Source organism: Misgurnus anguillicaudatus, unplaced genomic scaffold (genome assembly GCF_027580225.2).
Source record: "Misgurnus anguillicaudatus unplaced genomic scaffold, ASM2758022v2 HiC_scaffold_33, whole genome shotgun sequence".
Taxonomy (NCBI): Eukaryota; Metazoa; Chordata; class Actinopteri; order Cypriniformes; family Cobitidae; genus Misgurnus; species Misgurnus anguillicaudatus.
The window spans coordinates 2,211,226-2,232,730 of record NW_027395283.1 but is presented as its reverse complement, the minus strand read 5'-3'; the positions used below and the strand labels follow the sequence as shown (position 1 = coordinate 2,232,730).

The following is a 21,505-nucleotide window of genomic DNA, read 5'->3' as shown; positions in this document are numbered from 1 at the left end:
GATCGAAAGTGGTTTCGACCACCTCTGGATGTGGTTGAAAGTGGTCGAAAGTGGACGAGCAAAAAACGTTTTGAACACCGTTTACACCTGGCATTAACGGTGTCCACTTGTGATCCGATCGACGAAAACACATGTTAATACCAAGTGTAAACAGCCTCCTAGAAACCATAACAAAGTGTTTCAGCCAATAAACGACAAGAAGGATTTGAGGGTGGGGGTTGGGCGCGTTCATGAAAGCATGGAAGGGAGGGGGAGGAGTAAGCTTCGCCCGTTGGTTTGAAAACAGTTCAAACGTCAACAAAAAGTGACGTCACACAGATTCGCTTAGAGTGCCTTTAATGTGATTATTAAATACACCGCCAAGACAGGCAATTATATTCACAATGAAATCAGGAAAAGCAGAGAAACCTATGCACTGTGCTATTAGCATCTATTGTATCTAGCTTGAAATAATGTATTATGTTTGTATTTAATTTCTTGTCTGCTTCTCTTTAATGTGTTACATTATGCATTTGTACAGTATGGCAAGGTTATTTGCAAAACACAGGAAAAGTAATAAAACTTATTTAAAAAAATAAAAGTTTTTTTAAAGACCTACACCAGTAGACCTATGATAACGTTAGGATAACGTTAGGGGAACGTTATTTTTAGTTTAGTTTTATGTTAAACTAACCTAAAAACAACATTATTTTAACGTTACTGTAACGTTAAACTAACCTAAATATAACTGAACTAACTAAGCCAACATGCATGTTCCTCAATAAGTCTATGAAATATAGCCTAAGCACCTTTAAAATGTAAATTTTTGGGTCTTTTGATTAGTTAGTTTGTGACCGAAAACCCAAAACAGGTGCTCACATGACAGTTAAAACTGTAAAAAAAAAACACGACAATAAGGAGACATACCTGATGGAATAAAATCATCATCTTCCTCAGTGCGATCTTCCTCTTCTGTGGGGTCAGTTTTGATTTCTGTAGGTTCAGTTTTCATTTCTGTGGGTTCCGTTTTGATTTCTGTGGGTTCAGTTTTGATTTCTGTGGGTTCAGTTTTGATTTCTGTGGGTTCAGTTTTAATCTTCATCATGAGGTTCGTGCAGTCGATGAGTTTAACTGAACACATCTTCAGTTTGGTCTGCAGGATCTGCTGCTGTTCTCCAGCGTTACAGACAGAATCCAGAGACTCTGTGAAGGTTTGATCCTCCTGTAAGCTCTGTTTACTGTCACACACTGTAGTGTCCCGCATCGTCTTAACACTAAAATACACAGAGACAAGACTCTGTTTACACTCAATGAAACACGCAAGAGAGAAAAACACTGAGGATACACAAACACATCACACGCGCGCTCTTTCTTTCTTTCTTTCTTTAGTGAGTTTATCTGCGGACTAAAGAGCTACAGCGCCTCCTGCTGTACTGGAGACAGAATACGCTCACTGCTTTACAATGGATTTAGCAAAACAAGTGAGGTCAGATGTGACTTTGGATGGTGGGTTCGTGATCATGTTTCAGTGCTAGTAGTTAGCATTTTTCAAAATTAGATACACTGCCTTTAAATGTAAAATTTACACAACTAGCCGTTAATCATAGATGAGTCATACAGCCTATGATAAGAAATTTGCTGCACCTCCATTTTATAGTCAGGAGCTTTATATATGACCTAAATTCATAATCAGGTTTACTTATCCTCATTTATGAAAAAAAAACATGCAGTAAAGCTGTTTTGATTGCCATATGTTTATATAAAAATACAGTAGCAAAACCCTGATCATCCAAATCATCCCTGGTAGGTTGTTATTTTCTATTTTTATCATATAACTTCTGTTGTAAGATTATTAATTCTACAGTTTCCTTTCCTCCCGTTAAATAAACACATTTTTTAAAGGAACTTAAAATAATATTTTAAATTATTCTCTCTTGAATGTGCAAATTAAAAGTGCAGTTGAAGTTTAAAGCCTTTATTTTCATCTGTATAGATACCTATAAAGACATTTTTCCGTTTTTATTACAACATTACATTCAACTGTGATTGTCATTAAAATACTATTAATAAAGTAAAAGAAACGCTTAGGTTACTCACGTAATCCTGGTTCCCTGAAATAATGGGAACGAAGCGTTGCGTCAGTTAGCTGACGCTATGGGGGAAACTCCTGTTTACTCCGTGACTGAAGCCTATTGGTTAACGCTGCGTAGACGTTTGTAGCACGGCAAGTGACGCAATGCTTCGTTCCCGTTATTTCAGGGAACCGGGGTTACGTGAGTAACCTAAGCGTTCCCTTTCAATATGGTTCACTTCGCATTGCGTCAGTTAGCTGACGCTATGGGGGAACGTAATCCCATCACGCCGTGCATACACAACGTACTGAAGTGCCTTACCGGAGAGACACTGCGTGTGGCCCTATACCCGGCATATTCACAGCTTTAAAGCAAATGTGTAAGCACCATATAAAATGTTGACTCGCACACGGTGGGGTTTTAAACGCACCGGGGGCACATAACATAGCACAAGACGGCAAGATACCAAGCACGGCGCGGGTGTGCGAGATAAGTAAATTCAGAGTCACGTTGGTGAGCTCGCTGAGCGCACCGTGGTGTACACATAAAACACATGAGCGTGCATGATTGAGCCGAGAGAACCTGCGCTCGTAGGGCAGGGACGATTAAGCTGTACAATCTGACAACGTAGACGGGGAAGACCAGCCGGCCGTGTAGCAGATATCAAATATAGATACCCCTGTAGACCAAGTCCATGAAGAAGCCAACTCGCACAGAGTGGGCTCTATATAGGACATAGCTCATAGAGGGCCATGAGCCAGAGCGATGGTTTCAACGATCCATCTAAATAACCACTGTAAGCAACAGACATACGTAGTGAGTGATCTGCGAAGCTCACTAACGGCCGATCTGACTATATTATGCGGCAGAACGGTTCGTAGTGTGGGATTATACAGATACCACAACAGTGTGAACCCAGGTGCGCCCTCGAGCGCATCGGGATGCATATAGGTAGTATTATAGTGCACAGATCGGTGAGCTTTCCAAGCGCGTCGTAAATGTGTATTGTCTATAAATTGCAAGGGCACAGGTGAACACTTGAATACATTGTAAATGCATATAGGTGAATCAGAGTGTTATAATGCACAGGCTGGCAAGATTCTCAGGCGCGCCGTCATGTGTTCTGATAATAAGTTGTGCGCACACGGATGAACCCTTCAGTGCACCGTGAATGCGTATAGATATGATTGATGAACGTAACGGTGGGCACCCAACGCACCGTGAACGTACACAGATGAACAACACTGTATGTATGTGTCACAGCCGTGTATACAGATGAGCTTTTCCGAGCGCATCTTTAGTGTATCCCGAAATGTTATAGCGTGCATATGTGAGCTTCTCTAAGCCCACGGTGGACGCATATAATTAAAACCCATATCGTGCATACAGATGAGCTAACGCGTGCACCTTTAATGCAACAAACCTCAGTAGTGCACGAAGCAGGGATGTCGAAGCTGTAAACTGACAACGTGGCCGGCCGCGTTGGGCACCCAACGCACCGTGAACGTACACAGATGAACAACACTGTATGTATGTGTCACAGCCGTGTATACAGATGAGCTTTTCCGAGCGCATCTTTAGTGTATCCCGAAATGTTATAGCGTGCATATGTGAGCTTCTCTAAGCCCACGGTGGACGCATATAATTAAAACCCATATCGTGCATACAGATGAGCTAACGCGTGCACCTTTAATGCAACAAACCTCAGTAGTGCGCGAAGCAGGGATGTCGAAGCTGTAAACTGACAACGTGGCCGGCCATGTCACAAATGTCAAATGAGAAACTTCTAAGACCATGCCCGAGAATCTAATCCATACATAACGTCAACGATCCATAAATAACCTGTATTGACAGGTGCGCTAGTGAGTGATCTGTGACGCAGATGAACAGCTGATCGTCTGATGTACGTCAGACGTATCTGTCATACAGGACCTTGGACAGTTCCAGAGCGCTGCGCCTCGGGCACCATCTGCATCTGAGAAATGACAGGCTTATGAATAAAGTGAATGGTCGGTCGTACAAGCGTGGTTCGCTGTTGTCACCGCCACATATATATATACGTAGGGGGAGAAAGCCGCCATGCACGAGCCTCTGTAGTGAGGAGAAAGCTGTTCCACCTACAATTCGCAGGGGGTAGACTTTCGCTGTCACTAGACAGAATAGATCAGACTTTGCATAAGGACGCCTCGCGAAAGGGGTCCTAGCAGCTCGTGTCAACGTGTCATAAGGCACGTAGGTCGTGTCTCACAGAAGCAATCCCCGCATGCCCATCGTAACGGGTTAATATGTCTAAAAAATTAGCTTATAAAGCGATGCAATGAATTTATAAAAGGAGATGACTCGCCAGCTTGTACAGGGGTCGAGATTTCAGTCTGGTTCAGTAAATAATGAAACCACCGTAGTTTGCCCGACCGCATTATCACAATAACATGGTCGAGAGTGCTGCAGTGCTAAAATCATCTCCTTAATGGACCGTATGTACAGTACAAGGTGATTGATATGAGACAAACGGGCGTTCCACGCGCCGAAGGCTGGTTGCCGTCGTAAAGCGTGTTCAACCCACAGCAGATGCTGGCGATCTCGTAATGGTAGCACTTCATGCAGCTGTGTGTAACTTAAGCATAAGCTTCCCGGCCGTCAGCTCGGGGCGGGACCTTTGCTTAGTCAAACTGAAGTGGACTTATGAACAGAATGCCACGATATTCAGCTTTCTGAGGCTCGTTAGAGGGGTCTCTTAGCCTGTCTTAAAAGAGATGGCGTGTGCGTCTGACTGTGCGCGCGCTTTGAGCTTTGAAACTTATTGTGGCGGGTAGCAAGCTCACTTGAGGTTGATATTACCCTTAATATCTCTGAGTATTGGAGCGGAGCGGAGGTGTGAGCGTCTTTGGATCTGCTGATATAAATCAGCTATATGGCCGAAAAAACGTCATAAACCGCTTGGCTGTAAGCCTTTGAGTAGCCGTCTGATGCAAAAGTCTGAGGCTGTATATTACACTGTATGTTTTGGATAAACAGCACACATAAAACATTTCAGGGCAGTCCAGCCAAGGCGCGACTTAACCCCTCCTCCCCAGACAGTTTGTTCTCTGTCGACGCAGCTGTGCTGCAAAGGTTCAGCTGTGCGGCTCACGGAGCAGAGCAGTATGTCTAGGTGGTGTAATGTCAGACTGAACCCATCGCAGAGAGGAAGTCTGCCGTGAGGCCCGCGGTTTTGCAGTTTATTTAAGCGCTCCAATAGAGGCGTGTCCGCCTTATCGAGCCGACGAATGAGATTGCGCCGCTCCAGGGGGGAGGGGCATGAAGCTCTGTATAGACGATTAGTGAGCCGGTTAGCTCTTATAATGGGTGTTATTGGTGCTCCAATAGCGGCGAATCCGCCCTATCGAGCAGACGAATGAGATCGGGCCGCTCCAGGAGGGGAGGGGCATAAAGCTCTGTAATTGTTGAACACTAGACAGCTGCATTTAGAGGCAGCGAGCCGTAAGACCGTGTGCTAACTAAGCCGTTAAGAGACCTCACCACTGCGGGGAAAGGAGCGAGGGACTCCGCGAGCGTGGAGCACGAGTGGCTGTGGTATGACAAGGAACAGGGGCAGACCCGCCCGTGTTTGCTTGTCGTATGCATCTTTCTAGTTTTACGGTTCCCCCGCTTGTTCATCTCAACAAGAGAGGAACGGCAGAGGGGAGCAGCAACACAGACAGAACAGCCATGCGTCGTATGAACGGTATCACCCGATGCACTCGGGGGATTAATATATGTGCCAGAGATCTCGCCAATGAATGTGAGAGGAGCGAAGGGCCTCTGTAAGCATGAACGGTTGCGATGTGACAACACAGGGGGGGTTAGTCCGTGTGTGCTTGTCTATGCATCCATCTAGTCTCATGGCTCACCGTGTGTTCATCCCGGTGAGGAAGGAACAGCAGGGGGAGCACGAAACATGGATAAGACAACCGAAGCATATATGTGCGGTCCCGGCGTGGGAGGTGCCAGACCGGTGACGCGCTCGGGGGAAATTCGTAGCAGGGAGACTCACTCAAGCCGCTGTGCTGGACACTATTACAACAGCGCCTGCTCTTTTAGCTTACAGTTTATATTAAAAATATTGATCTTACTGGGCAGCCACAGGGGAAACCTCGTCAGGCATGTGTCCGCTGCACAGGGCTCGTACCACGGCAAGCGAAGGCTATCTTCGGTTCTCGGCCGGAAAGCGGCAGAGGAAGACGCTAGACCTGGATTCTGCTGTCTTCGGTTCTCAACCGGAAAATGGCAGGGGAAGACGCTAGGCCTGGACTCCGCTGCAGGGCTTTTGTCGACGGCGAGGTAAGGCTTCTTTTTCGGAGCAGCGAGAGGTTCGCGCTGAAGGAGAAATTAATGAGCTCCTGACCCTTGAACTGCGCTTATATAAGGATGTCAAACGGGTTCAAACGTCATTGGTCTATACTTTGTACAGATGTTAACCAATAGGCTTCAGTCACGGAGTCAACAGGAGTTTCCCCCATAGTGTCAGCTAACTGACGCAATGCGAAGTGAACCGTATTGAAAGGGAACCTGTTATACAATATATGGTGTCTGTGCAGTGAAACTGTGACATGCTTGTAAAATATGCACAATATCCTCAAAATATAGTGGTGTTCCTCTCAGCAGTCTTTACTCCTCTCTACAAGCTCTTGCAGTTCATTTCTATTGTGCTAACATATCACACTGTGTATCTGGTCAAGATAATCTCTATGCAATAACTTTAACTTTCCTAGAAAGAATAAAAAGACAAAATACTGAATAATTTTGTAAACTTTAATTTACCAGCACAGATAATAGGCCTATAGCAGGAGTCAGGAGACGTAATCATTGTAAAAATGAACAAAGAATTTACTGAATAATCTGAACAGTGACCACCTTAAATGAACAATTTATGACAATGTGGTCCCATGACATTAAAACTTTGAAAACAGTATGTAAAATCACACAGCACACAATATAAAATAAACAAGTTTGACACATAAAAAATAGTTTATAAAAGAGATAAAAATGATAAATGTGTAAATAAAATATGAAAACCAACATGAATTAGCACTATTGTATATAGTTATGAACGGTATGGATGCTCCCAGACACATACACTCTTTAGCAGCTTGGCACCTTACCTCCAAAATACAGAACTGTTAGATTAATCTGAAAAACCTGAACAGCACAGTTTTATTTCATATGTATGTTTGTTCTGTTGAATTTATGCGATATTGCTCATCATTTGATTATTTGTTCTTATTTTACTATTAAAGGGTAACTAAACCCCCAGGGCCAGTTGCACCAGCTGGGCGTTAAACCCAGTCATAAGACTACTCTGGACGTAAAAAGCACTTTATGTCAGACGTAGAATAAACACCTGTTGCACCATCTAGCCGTAGCGCACGCCTGAGACTTAAAGGTGCAGTTTTTAGAAGGAGCCTCTAGACAGAAATGCAATATAATATACACAACTATATTATCAGTGGTGTAAAAAGACCTTACATAGTGATCAGTTATGTGTTTATTACCTTACAATGAGCCGATTTTATCTAAATACACAGCGGGTCCCCTCACATGGAAGTCGCCATTTCGTGCTGCCATGTTTCTACAGTAGCACTAAACGAACAAACTGCTCTACAAAGCACATTTTTATTTTGTCTTAGACAACAACATGTTTGTCCTTACTACCATAGCTTCTCTGTGCGTTCTGGTGAACGGTAGACTGAGCCACTGGTTTCAATTCACAATCTCACTACTAGATACTGCTAAAATATACACACTGCACCTTTAAACTTATGTCTAGTCAAGGGTAGGTGTAAGTATAAAGTATTGACTTTGTTTCTATGGCAAAATAGAAATAATGAAATGTGACAAGACATTGGCGCGTGCACAGGATACGCAATGTGCTTTCATGCATGGTAGAGAGACTCCTAATAAATTATATAATAAAATACATACTTACAAAGACACTGTAGAGAACTTATTAAAAGCTTTGATTTAATTTTGTTTGAAACTAGAGCTGTTATAATGTGTTTGATGAGTCTACATGCAGGCATCTTGAGGGAGAGCGCACTGGTAAACATGGGGAAAGCTCTCATATGTCATCTATTAGTGTACCATTTTTGGTATAGTAAATGCGAACGGCATTTAAATATCACTGTTAAATGCATACGTTGGGGTGTGCATCATCTACACTGAGCGTAGCTGCGTTTGGTCGTAGATTCAGATGGTGCAACAGGCGTAAATATTTTTCACAATGTCGGACGTAGCTAAGCCCGACGTAGGACTTACACACAATATTTTTACGTGCAACCGGCCCCAAGTCAGAGCCTGACTCCACCCACTGGCAATATTTGAAAAATGCAAGAAAATTGGGCAGACCCCAATGGAGATAGAGGGGACCAACCGAGGGCGGGGCTGATTTGGGGGCTGCTGCTGTCAGCCTCTAAAATGGAGAATTTGCCAAGGGTGTGGTGAGATTGTAACAAGGGCGAGGCGAGCTTGAACCTGCTTATGTCACACCATACAGCTTAAGTAACTTAGTACCACAACATCCAATAGGAAAATTCAACTTCACTAGCCACCGATCGACCTGAGGAGGGCAGCAGTCAGGCATTTTTACACCATATATTGTAGTATTTAAAAACTTTATCCCCAAATGTGAAAAAAGTTACTCAAATCAATGAACAGCACTAATAAAGCATCATTCTTACAGATCATTAACTAAAAAAGTTGGTTTAGGGTTTAGTTACTCTTTAATAATATTTAAAACTGTTTTTGGTGTCATAACCTTATTAAGGTCACTGGTGCTTTACAAAGTTTGACTGTTGATTAACTCTTCCCACAGACACTACTGTGTTAAGCCGGAAGTATACTAGGGACTTAATTTTCGTCATCAGGAGGGTCCGCGGTTGGCTACGCGGACCGTCCGCGTGCAGCCCAAAATTTGAACTGCGCGGACAGTGCGCATACAGTCCACATACAACAGCTCATGCGCGTGGAAATATTTAGACAGGATACTCCACTACAAACAATTATACAAAGGAAATAGACAGCATTTGCACACACACTATCGATTTTCTTCTTTAACTTTTACTTCTTCCAAGAACAGAAAGCTGTGGAGCATGTTTGTTAACATAATGTTTGATTCCTGCTCTTTGTTGTTTGTTCTAAACTGTGTTTGCAATGGTGGATCGGTTACTTTTCTTCACCTATCCTACTATTAATGTACTGTAAATGTCGCCAAATCAGTGCTGCCCTGACGGCCTGGTAGAGTAATAATTTGAATAAGAAATCATTTGTATTGCGTATGGTGTCGAACGCGGCCATTCGCGTGTAGCCGCGGGGAGTATACTTGAAAAGCTGCACGGACGCAAAAGGTATATCCCAGCCTTTATGGTTTCTCTCCAGTATGAACTCTTTGATGATCTCTGAATTGAAATGGATTAGAGAAGCTTATTCCACAGTGAGAGCAGACTTAACGGCCGGGTATACTTTATACCGTGGAAGAAGTTGCTGTTGGAGGGTATTTTGGTACCATTCTTTATTGATGGCTGTGTTTTTGGGCAGAATTGTAAGTGAGCCTACTCCCTTGAATGAGAAACAACCGCACACATGAATGGTTTTAGGATGCTTTACTGTTGGCATGACACAGGACTGATGGTAGCGCTCACCTTTTCTTCTTCTGACAAGCCTTTTTCCAGATGCCCCAAACAGACTGAAAGGGGCTTCATCTGAGAATATGACTTTGCAGCAGTCCTCATGAGTCCATTTACTATACTTTTGGCAGAAGGTCAATCTGTCCCTGATGGTTTCTTTTTGGAGAGAAGTGGCTTCTTTGCTGCCCTTCTTGACACCAGGCCATCTTCCAAAAGTCTTCACCTCACTGTGCGTGCAGATGCGCTCACACCTTCCTGCTGCCATTCCTGAGCAGGCTCTGCACTGGTGGCACTCCGATCCCGCAGCTGAATCTCTTTAGGAGACGATCCTGGCACTTGCTGAACTTTCTTGGACGCCCTGAAGCCTTCTTTACAAGAATTGAACCCCTTTCCTTGAAGTTCTTGATGATTCTATAGATTGTTGATTTGGGTGCAATCTTAGTAGCCACAAGATCCTTGCCTGTGAAGCCATTTTTATGCAAACCAATGATGGCTGCACACGTTCCTTTTCAGGTCACCATGGTTAACAATGGAAGAACAATGATTTCAAGCATCACCCTTCTTTTAAACATGTCAAGTGTGCCATTCTAACCCAATCAGCCTGACATAATGATCTCCAGCCTTGTGCTTGTCAACATTCTCACCTGAGTTAACAAGACGATTACTGAAATGATCTCAGCAGGTCATTTAATGACAGCAATGAAATGCATTGGAAAGGTTTTTTTGAGATTCAGGTCTAGTCCACACGGACACGGGTATATTTATAACTGGAGTTTTCCCTAAAAAAAATCCCGTCCACACATGCTCGGTTTAAATTAAATATCCATCCACATGATAAAGCAAAAGCACGCTATCAAGCGCTGTCAAGAGCATGCCACACCAGCAGGCGGGGATATAACCAAAATCATGTTCCGCAATATACTGATGTATCTGTATACATGTTAGAAGCCCTGCTGGCACAGTTATTATTAGCAAGATACGTCCGCCATTGCACAGAATCATCAACAAAGCAGTCGTGGCGCACAATCTTGATGTCAAACACAGTGGATAGCGGCGCACACTCTGACGTCGCAAGGCAAAACCCCCGGTTTTACTCTCTACACGACACCACTGTAACCGAGGTTTCTTAAAAAGCTCACCCTGGCCGGGGTTTTCAAATATGCTCGGTTTCAGTGCCCTGATACTGCGGTTTCGTGTGGACGAACGACCGAACCGCGTTAAAAAACTCACGGTTATAAAAATACCCATGTCCGTGTGGACTAGGCCTAAGTTAATTTTCATGGCAAAGAAGGACTGTGCAATTCATCTGATCACTCTTCATTCAACATTCTGGAGTATATGCAAATTGCTATTACAAAAACTTCAGCAACTTTTCCAATTTCCAATATTTATGTAATTCTTAAAACTTTTGGCCACGACTGAACACAATACAAATGATTTCTCATTCAAATTATTACTCTACCAGGCCATCAGAGACGCACTGATTTGCGAGTCAGGTCGGGTCAGCTCACTTCACTTCACTAATACGAGTTAGTATTATTTCAGATGGGAGGGATTATAGGCGTGTGGTTATATGTGCGCTGCCTACTGCTGTGACATCATACAAGTGAGAGCATTGTTGTACATTCACATACATTTATCTATTTCTCAGTCTGCCATAAAACTAAAATTGATCACCAAAATAGATGCGTTTAACACTACCTCTCTGTCTCACATGACAGTTTCTGTTCAAACACCTGTGGCGTCAGTTAACGAGCTCCGCTAAGCCTCATAAGTTGCATTTAAGCATATATGCACGTTGCAAATGTGCCGCCAAAAAACTGCAAGTCTGAAAAAAAACTGTTATTGTGTTCTTGATTCTCAACCTGTAGATGTTTTTCATCGCTAAAGGGAGTTTGGGAACTTATAGCAGAGAACAGATGACAACATGTTTGCTCGAGACACTGCAAGCTAGCACTAAGGTAAAGCTAATCTTTTACATTATAGCAATTACACTGATAGTGACGATTCTCTCAGACCAATAAGTGATCTACAGTGTTTTCACATCACGTTTGGTCTCAGCTCAGAACCCCAACAGAGGTGGTCCTAAAAAAAGTATCGGGTACTACGTACTTCACTCAGTGAAAAAGCTCCCAAAAGTAAGCTGTAGACCTGCCAACCTTGGAATTTTTTTTTGAGTAGCAACTTATCCCGGGGGTGCGGCGCGAGGTCAGGAACATTTGCTGATCAGTAGTGATTGAGTTCACATGCTCACTTATCATTTATTACTACAACTTATTGCTAAGCCCAAGTTCCCACTATCCACCATTTTTAGTCTTTCAACATACAAGTAGGCTATGAAGAACTTTTTTAATGAAAAGGCAATCCCCCAAAATATGCCTATTTAACAAAAACGACTATGGCATATGTCTTAAATACATGGGACATTATAAATAACAATCCACAAATAGCGTGCTATATCCTTGTTTTATATTCCAGCAGGCATGTTGACATGAACCTCTAATGGGGCACAGCATGCCTACCACTACTTTTTCTTTACATTCTACAGTACTGATGATAATGAGTCTTTTACAAAAATTTACAATAACATTACTTAGCTGCTACTACAATAAAAACATATGTGGATGATCCTTTTGTGTATATTATCTGCATAGTGTTTAAACCTGCTGAAAAAAACAGCATAAACCAGCATAATTCTCATGCTGGTTTAGCTGGTGGTCACCAGCATACAGCACCAAAACACAACATATGCTGGTCTTGCTGGAATACTGTTTTTTTCAGCAGTGATGCCAACTGTTTATGTAGTGTCCTAAAGTAGATCTAGTGAACTAAACAGTAATTTCATATCTGACAATACAGAACAGTACACAAACATTGTTTTTTTCAGCAATAATGCAAACCTCTATACTTGGTTTTGACTGGCTGAGCATGTAGTTCGTTTGACCTCCCTCATCATATGCTTCCTGCTTCTATTTCCCTGCTCTGCACAAAAATCGGATGTACGTTGACAGGAGCCAGTAACAATCGAGTAAGAATAAGATTGATATTATTTTTTTGTTTTGGTCAGTTTGTCTTGTGGGACGGCAACACGTTTACAACCGTGAATTACGGTTCATATAGCTCAGTTTTGCCGCGATTAACAATGAATATACTGGCAAATAAACTAAAAACTTAAACTTGAGGCACAACATAGGACACTGGGTACAACAGATTTACACTAGGGCACGTGCAACAGTAAAAGGGGTCTAGACGCCCCTGGTTGGCAGGCTTATTACAATGGATGCAATTCACAATTCCCATACCCTGCCCATTTACCTTTAAAAACGGTGTTTAGAACCATCCTCCCTTGTAAAACAAGTCCCAGTATGAAGATGGACCGAGATGAAGAACAATTTCGTTATTTTCGTTATTCGTTGCGAGTCGCGACGGCTCCCCGCTCTCCGCTTTGAAGAGTTTAAAACTAGCGCTATGATTGGTCGACGTTGTCTTTCCCCAACAGGTTGCTGCCCAATGCGGTAGACTCATAGACACTCATAGACGAGTTGCCTAGTGCGCAAATGCACATACAGTTTAAATCAAAGGCTTTTCGTGTATTTTGAAGTGACAAATCGTAGCAGCGTAGTTTGGTGTCTAAATGCGTATCTGTTACGCAAAATGCGTAAAGGTTGGCAGGTCTGAAGCTGACACCAAACCGTGAGATACTATGCAACGGAAAAAATGCAGGATAGGTGAAGAACAGTAGATGATCCACCATGGCAAACAAAGTTTAGAAGAAACAAGAAGAAAACAAAGACCAGGAGTCAAATATTAGGGTGACGAAAATGCTCCACAGCTTTCTGTTCTTGAAATAAGTGAAAATCAAAAGAAAAAACAATAGTGTGTGTGTGCAAATGCTTTCTATTGCCTTTGTGTAAGGGTGCACTCACATTATCCAACCCAAACCAAACCATGCCCCAGCGCGATTGTCAACCCTGCATACTCCCCCAGGTGCACGCACTCACACTGTACTTTTATCGATCCGAGTCCGCCCACCTCTGCAACCCAGCCGCGACGCCATTAACCAATCCGCAGAACAGAACAATCACACTAGTCAAACAAACCAGGCTTTGGGGGTCAAACGTGCCCGAGCACGGTTTAGTTTGGATAGTGTGAGTGCGCCCTAATTGTTTGTAGTGGGGTGTTCTGTCTCAATATGTTCTCACACATGCGCTGTTGAACGCGTACGGTCATTTTCTCCTGATGACAAAAATGACGTCATACAGACCCCCCCTAGTATACCTTCAGCTTTACAGTTTCTCACTTATATGAACTCTCTGATGGGCTTGTAAGTGACTTGACTGAGCAAACGTCTTGTCACACTGAGAGCATTTGAAAGGTTTTTCACCTGTATGAATTCTCTTGTGCTTTAGTAATGAAGACCCTTGACTAAAACTCTTCCCACAGACACTACAGTGATAAGGTTTCTCTCCAGTATGAACTCTCTGATGGTATCTTAAGTTACTTGAACAAGTAAACATCTTGTCGCACTGAGAGCATTTGAAAGGTTTTTCACCTGTATGAATTCTCTTGTGCTTTAGTAATGAAGACCCTTGACTAAAACTCCTCCCACAAACACTACAGTAATAACTTTTCATTCCAGAATGTACTCCCTGGTGGGATTTTAAGTAATCTGACTGAGCAAAGGTCATGCCACACTGAGAGCATTTATAAGGTTTTTCATGAATTCTCTTGTGATTTAGTAATGTAGCCTTTACACTAAAACTCTTACCACAGACACTACAGTGATAAGGTTTCTCTCCAGTATGAACTCTTTCATGTTTTTTTAAGTTACTTGAACAAGTAAACATCTTGTCACACTGAGAGCATTTGAAAGGTTTTTCACCTGTATGAACTCTCGTGTGCTTTAGTAATGAAGACCCTTGACTAAAACTCTTACCACAGACACTACAGTGATAAGGTTTCTCTCCAGTATGAATTCTCTCATGGGATTTTAAGGAATTTGACTGAGCAAACGTCATGTCACACTGAGGGCATTTGTAAGGTCTTTCACCTGTATGTATTGTCTTGTGCTTTAGTAATGTAGTTTTTTGACTAAAACTCTTCCCACAAACATTACAGTGATGAGGTTTCTCTCCAGTATGAACTCTCTGATGAACTATGAATTGAGATGAACTAGAGAATCTCTTTCCACAGTGAGAGCAGACGTAAGGTTTCTCTCCAGTATGAAGTCTCTGATGGACTTTAAAGTGACCTGAATAAGCAAATGTCATGTCACACTGAGAGCATTTGTAAGGTTTTTCACCTGTATGAAGTCTCTTGTGACATAGTAATGTAGTTTGATGACTAAAACTCTTCCCACAAACATTACAGTGATAAGGTTTCTCTCCAGTATGAACTCTTTGATGAACTCTTAATTTAGATGAACTAGAGAAGCTCTTTCCACAGTGAGAGCAGACGTAAGGTTTCTCTCCAGTATGAAGTCTCTGATGGACTTTAAAGTGACCTGAATAAGCAAATGTCATGTCACACTGAGAGCATTTGTAAGGTTTTTCACCTGTATGAATTCTCTTATGACATAGTAATGTAGTTTTTTGACTAAAACTCTTCCCACAGACACTACAGTGATAAGGTTTTTCTCCAGTATGAACTCTCTCATGGACTATCAGCTGATATTTATGACCGTAACATTTATCACAGTGTGAACACTGATGGAGTTTCTCTTTAATGTGAGTATTCTGGTGTTTTTTTAAAGAGCCGGAATCCCTAAAGGTTTTGTCACATTCACGGCACTGATAGAGTCTCTCATTGGTGTGTGAACGCACGTGTCTCTTCAGACCACGTTTACGGCTAAATCTCTTCTCACAGTGAGGACACTCGTAAGGTTTTTCTCCAGTGTGAACTCTCTGATGAACTTTAAGATGTTGTTTGGTTCTGAAGTAATTTCCACATTCAGTGCAGTTGAAAGGCTTTTCATCACGATGTATCCTCATGTGAACATTTAGATTATGGGAAGAGACAAAAATCTTCCCACACTGCTCACAGTGAAACTGCTTCTTCTTCTTCTCTCTGTGGTCTTCTGAATGAAGTTTCTTCTCTTGTAAGGTAGTAAAGCTGATCTCAGATCTGGTGAAGAGTTTCTGTTCTGTGTGTTTTCTCTCATGTCTCTCTAAATGTCTCTGTGAGCTGAATGTCTTTTCACAGGTGATGCAGGAAAGAGTTTGTGCTGTCAGTTGCTCTTTTGATGTTGAGGATGTTATTTCTATATCCAAACATGAATCACTCTTCACATCTGAAAGAAACATGAAACAATTAAATTGTCTTTTCACTCTTATTTACACAATGAAGGATGAAGAATTGAGATTCTGTATCTTTTTCTAGATTCACAAATAAGACAGAAGACAGGTGTCAGTCCTATTATTACAGCTGGGTCATTGCACATCAAATAAACCAACATTTGTAAACATATCCAGCTGCTTTGTTTTATTATATTACTCTTCCGCAAAACAAAGTAGTTCCTCAGATTCAAGCGTTGCTGCAACAGAGCGCATTTCTCAAGCAACACAGATGCAACAAAGACACAATGAAAATATGATTAAAGACTGTGGTGTTTAGTTTCATAAATCAGTACGCAGCAACAGTGGCGCAGTGATACTTATGTAATGCGGTCTGAACCGTGGGCCTACCGGGGTATTTTATCACGGCTTAGAATGCATTTTAACCAATCAGAATGAAGAAGCCGAACGGACGTGACATGGGCACGTGGCAGCATCGACAATCCCCGACAATCCCAGCATCGTGCATCAGAGCTCTGTCGAGTTCATCATCCAAAATCCTATTTTCTGACCATCTTGTTCCTATTTATATAATATAACATATTAGTTTATCTCAAGAATACTTTACCGTGACGACTATTGAGCAGTACTACCACGTGAAACGATTTATCACTAATAAACACCCAGTGTTAGCCCGCTAGCGTCAGTTACCATTTGCCGATCTAATGGCGGACTCATCCGATGTATGCTATTCAGACCTGTCCTCACCTGAGCGGGAAGCTGTGGAGCAGTTGATACCCGGTTATCGCAGATCCTACGTGACGTACAGCGCCCAGTTTACCCAGGCTCCAGACGTCCACAAGCGACCGAGGCGTGCAAAAAGCAAACACCCTATGCGGTGCAGCTTCACGGACCGCGCTCGAGGGAACGGAGACGCCATCGCCCAGAATTAAAGCAATCGGGAAGCCGTGGAGGAGCTGCTGCCCGGCCTTCGCAGAATCAGCGTGCCTCACATCACCCTTGCTACAGACGTCCGCAGGCGATCGGGGGGTGCTGCGAGCGAGCTTCCCTCGCGATGTAGCTTCACAGACCGCGTCCAGGTGACCAAAGACGCCATCACCCAACATGAAAGCGGTAAGACTCCGCTTGTCATTGTAACCTGCATTACTTGCCACATGTACAGTTTAGCTTCTTCCAACAGCACAGAGGGGTTTACTTGTGCTAAGTGTATTGAAGTAGTAAGGATGACGGAGAAGATTGCAGAACTAGAAGCGCGCATCCAAACGCTGTGGTGCAAACCTCCATGGTTAAGAACTTAGGCGTAATGTTCGACAGCAATTTATCATTCGATAGTCATATCTCTGCCACACAGCATTCTTCCATCTTAGAAATATCTCAAAAATACGCCATATGCTGTCTGCATCAGATGCTGAGAAGCTTATCCACGCTTTTATGACCTCTAGAATAGACTATTATTAACTCCTTACTCGGAGGATGCCATGCAAATCAGGTAATCAAGCTTCAGTAGATCAAAACGCTTGTGCAAGAGTGCTTACTCAATCTAAGAAGTATGACCACATAAGTCCAATTCTGGCATCTTTACACTGGCTACCAGTTAAATAGCGCATACAATTTAAATTATCACTAATCACCTACAAAGCCTTAAATGGCCTAGCACCCTCATATCTTAGAGAATTCTATCAGAATACAATCCATCATGTGCACTGCGGTCTCAAAATTCTGGTGTCTTAATAATCCATAAAATATCAAAAGTCTAAAGGTGGAAGATCCTTTTCCTACTTAGCCCCTTAGCTCTGGAATGATTTACCAACCGTTGTCCGAGAATCAGACACAGTAGATACCTTTAAATCTAGACTTAAAACTTTTCTCTTTAACAAGGCATTCACATAATTTGTTTTAGCAATGGTACTCACCTCACAATGGCTAGTTTGTACAACCTAATAAATAAATAAACTAAATCCTCATTTTCATCAACACTTCAAAAGTTGGAAAATGTTATTGATATTCTTAAGAAATGTTTAATCTCTCCTTACTCGTTTACATATGTGCAGCAAACCATGAGTCGGGCATAAACTTTCAAAAACAAACGTCACGTATAAAATAGAAAAGGCTACATATAAGGAAAAAGAATAGAACGTTACTTTGTGCACATACAAACCACAATACAAGGCCAAAACTCCAAAACTAGACTAATAAAACCCTGAATAGGGCTATTAATTGTCAAGCGCAGAGGAGTGATTGAAAGGTATGTATGACATAATGTTATCACTTGCTCGTGCTATTGTGTATAATATGTTGTGCTGTCGATTTTCTGTGCTTTTCACTGCTTTAATGTAAACCTGCTTTGAAACAATCACCAATTGTGAAAAGTGCTATATAAATACAATTGAATTGAATTGAATTAAAGGTGGTCTGTGGAGACTGTGGGCGAGTCTCTCTGCTGTCATTTAAAACCGAGCGGGAGTACTGATGGTTTAAATTGCCACAAACTAATATAATGTCAGAGTTTGCTGCTTGTGTTGTAAGTAAACATGCTGCACATTGTTTTTACATGAATATTTATGAGCTTTCTCTGATATTTAAGCACAATTGATGAAATAAGATTGCACAACTTTTACGTGCTCGCAAAATGAAACTAATGAAAGACGTGGAGATCAGCCGCTTTAGTTTTATCAATGAAAGCCTACAGATAGCCCTGTACACTGTGTGTTTGCGCTAGAAGTCAGAAAATAATCCGTGTCTCAGATTAGATAAATGGGAGGAGAAAAGGCGAACTCGTTTGGCTGTTTGAAGACATTCGAACACATGTGCGTTCAAACCACAAAAACAATCCAGTCTTATGTGTTAAGTCGACAACCTCTAAATCCGGTTGAAACCTCTAAAGGTCGAAAGTGGACGAGCTCAAAACATTTTGAACATCGTTTACACCTGTCTTAAGTCTCGCCCACTTGTGATTCACTGGTTATTACAGCACAAAAATGTGATTTCTTAAGCTGTATGTCCGGCGGCCATGACAACAGTGTGAGTGTTTGCTGAAGCTCAAGTCTGCACTTTGAATTTTTTCTAAATATAGTGGATTTAATGCATTTATTTACATATATGTCAACAAAGGACATTATTTCTTAAGCAATTTACAACTAAATCGACACTAACGGATGACAAATTAGAGCGCACTCTGCTCCTTAGTGTTTGGTCACAATGACTATCGACAAATCTATAACTGAAGTTATACAAGATCTGAAAGATGAGTTGCTCGCACGCTTTGATTCCAAATTGGACAAATTACAAACGAGCCTTAACACAATAGAGGCATCCCTGGGTATTATTGGTGACCAAGTTAATCTACAGGAGCAAAGAGTTAGTGCGAATGAAGACAATATATCCGAATTGGAAAAACGTATTCTACTCTTAGAGAAGGAAAATGATCACCTGAGAGAAAAAACAGAGGAGATGGAAAACAGAAGCCGTTCACATAACCTACGTTTTCTGCGTGTCCCGGAGTTGGCGGAGGGACGCGACATATTGGGCTTCATGCAGCGGCTTGTTCCTCAGCTTCTCGGGGCGGAAAACTTCCAAACGTCTCCGGTGATTGAAAGGGCACATCGCACTCCAACTGTACGTAATACCAACTCCAAATCGGGTGCAAGATCAATTCTGATAAAGCTCCTGAATTTTCAGGACAAAATGAAAATTCTCAGACTGGCCCGTGATAAGGGCAATCTTCAGTACCAAGGGACGCGTATTTACATTTACCCGGATTATAGCGCTGCTCTTCTCGAGAAACGACGTCAATTTGATCCCATTAAGAAAAAACTTAGAGAGATGGATATTAAATATTCGTTACATTATCCGGCAACGTTGAGGGTAATTATGGACGGTAAGGTCACTACTTTCCGTTCCCCCGAGGAGGCAGAAGGCTTCCTTTGTGATGCTCCCATGGGATCTCCGTAGTTTTATTTGACTTTCATGTTGCTTTACACTAGTATTATTGCTATTACCTCTGTTCGTGTCAGATCTTGCAGCTGAAATGGTAATCTGATTTAATGCTTATTCTCTTTTGTTATTTTTGATCTGCTTTTTGTTCTTTATAAAGTTTAATGTGGAACGCAGGTTATTATGAACTCTATTTGCCGTAAATTGTATAAAATGTCGTAAACGCAGAGTTAGTATACTACCTAAACGGCTGATAGTAGGTTGTTGAATTATTGTTCCATTTGTTTCTAAAGCTGCCTGAATTTAAATTATGAATGATAATTATTTTTGACTGGTAATTGGTAGCAATTTACTACTTATTTTTGCCCTTTTTATAGTAAAGATGAATTCTGTTGGGAAGGTGAAGGTTTTTGACTATAGTATCATGAATTCAGCTCATTACATATTTCCAGTCCACCTAATAAATTGTTAAAAAAGCAGACTGAGCAAATAATATTTTTTGTTTAAGATTATGTTTGGTTGTGTGTGTGTGTGTGTGTGTGTGTGTGTGTGTGTGTGTGTGTGTGTGTGTGTGTGTGTGTGTGTGTGTGTGTGTGTGTGTATGTGTATGAATGTGTATGCTCTCTTTTCTATCTCTTTACTGTTAGCCCTCATTATTGCTGTATTTTGTTTATTGGATTGTTTGTATATAGTTATGTTTAAACTGTATAATGAATACAAGTAAAGGTATGTTTATCATTCATCTGAATATTAGAAGTTTACTACCTAAAATTGACCTGTTAAGGGTATGGCTTACATATAACAAACCTAAGGTAATTACACTTTCTGAGACCTGGCTCAATAATATGATATCAGACGATGACATAAAACTTGACAATTATGTTTTATATAGAGCGGATCGTGACTCTAGAGGAGGAGGAGTGGCTACATATATTTCCTCAACACTAGTTTCTGAAATTGTTACACCAAATGAGTATCCCCTGTACTTTGAATCTTTATTTGTTAAAGTAATTCTTCATAAAAATAAACAATTAATAGTAGGCAATATTTATAGACCCCCCAAAGCTCCGGTTGAATCCACAAAATATATTATATCAACTATTAATTCCCTTGATGATCAAACTGAAATGATAATTTTGGGAGATTTTAATAATAACTGGTTAGCCGGCTCATGTAGGCATGATCGTAATTTAATTAATAGTTCAAATTTAACACAACTTATAACAGAACCTACCAGAAAGGATTCTAAATCATCATCTTTGCTGGACTGGATTTTAGTCACACATCCAGACAGGATTATGTCCTCTGGAGTTCTGTCAGATTCATTTAGTGATCATTCTATGATCTACTGTGTCTGGAAAATAAATATACCTCAATTACCACCTAAATTAATTAGGGTCAGACAATCAAAAAATATTAATTACGAATACTTTGTCCAAGACATGGCTAACATTAACTGGGATAGATTTCAGACAATCCCATTTGTTGAAGATGCATGGAACTACTTTTATTCAGAAGTTACTAAAATTATTGATAAACATGCACCTTGGAAAATAATTAAGGTTAA

The 21,505-nt window shown here is 41.5% G+C and overlaps 2 protein-coding genes across 5 annotated transcripts in view; both read right to left on the bottom strand.

Annotated features, from left to right (window-relative positions):
* Positions 1-6,694, bottom strand: part of LOC129439005 (uncharacterized) — a 74,907-nt gene extending 68,213 nt beyond the window's left edge. Inside the window, exon 1 of the mRNA XM_073865723.1 lies at positions 907-6,694. Coding sequence (XP_073721824.1) covers positions 907-1,243 — 337 coding nt within the window. The 5' untranslated portion in view covers positions 1,244-6,694. The remainder of the gene's footprint in view (positions 1-906) is intronic.
* Positions 6,695-10,282: 3,588 nt separating this feature from the next.
* LOC129439003 (uncharacterized) overlaps positions 10,283-21,505 on the bottom strand; it is an 83,688-nt gene continuing 72,465 nt past the window's right edge. For all 4 annotated transcript variants that reach the window (XM_073865881.1, XM_073865883.1, XM_073865884.1 and 1 more), the window contains one exon: positions 10,283-16,001. In XM_073865881.1, coding sequence (XP_073721982.1) covers positions 13,999-16,001 — 2,003 coding nt within the window. In that variant the 3' untranslated portion in view covers positions 10,283-13,998. The remainder of the gene's footprint in view (positions 16,002-21,505) is intronic.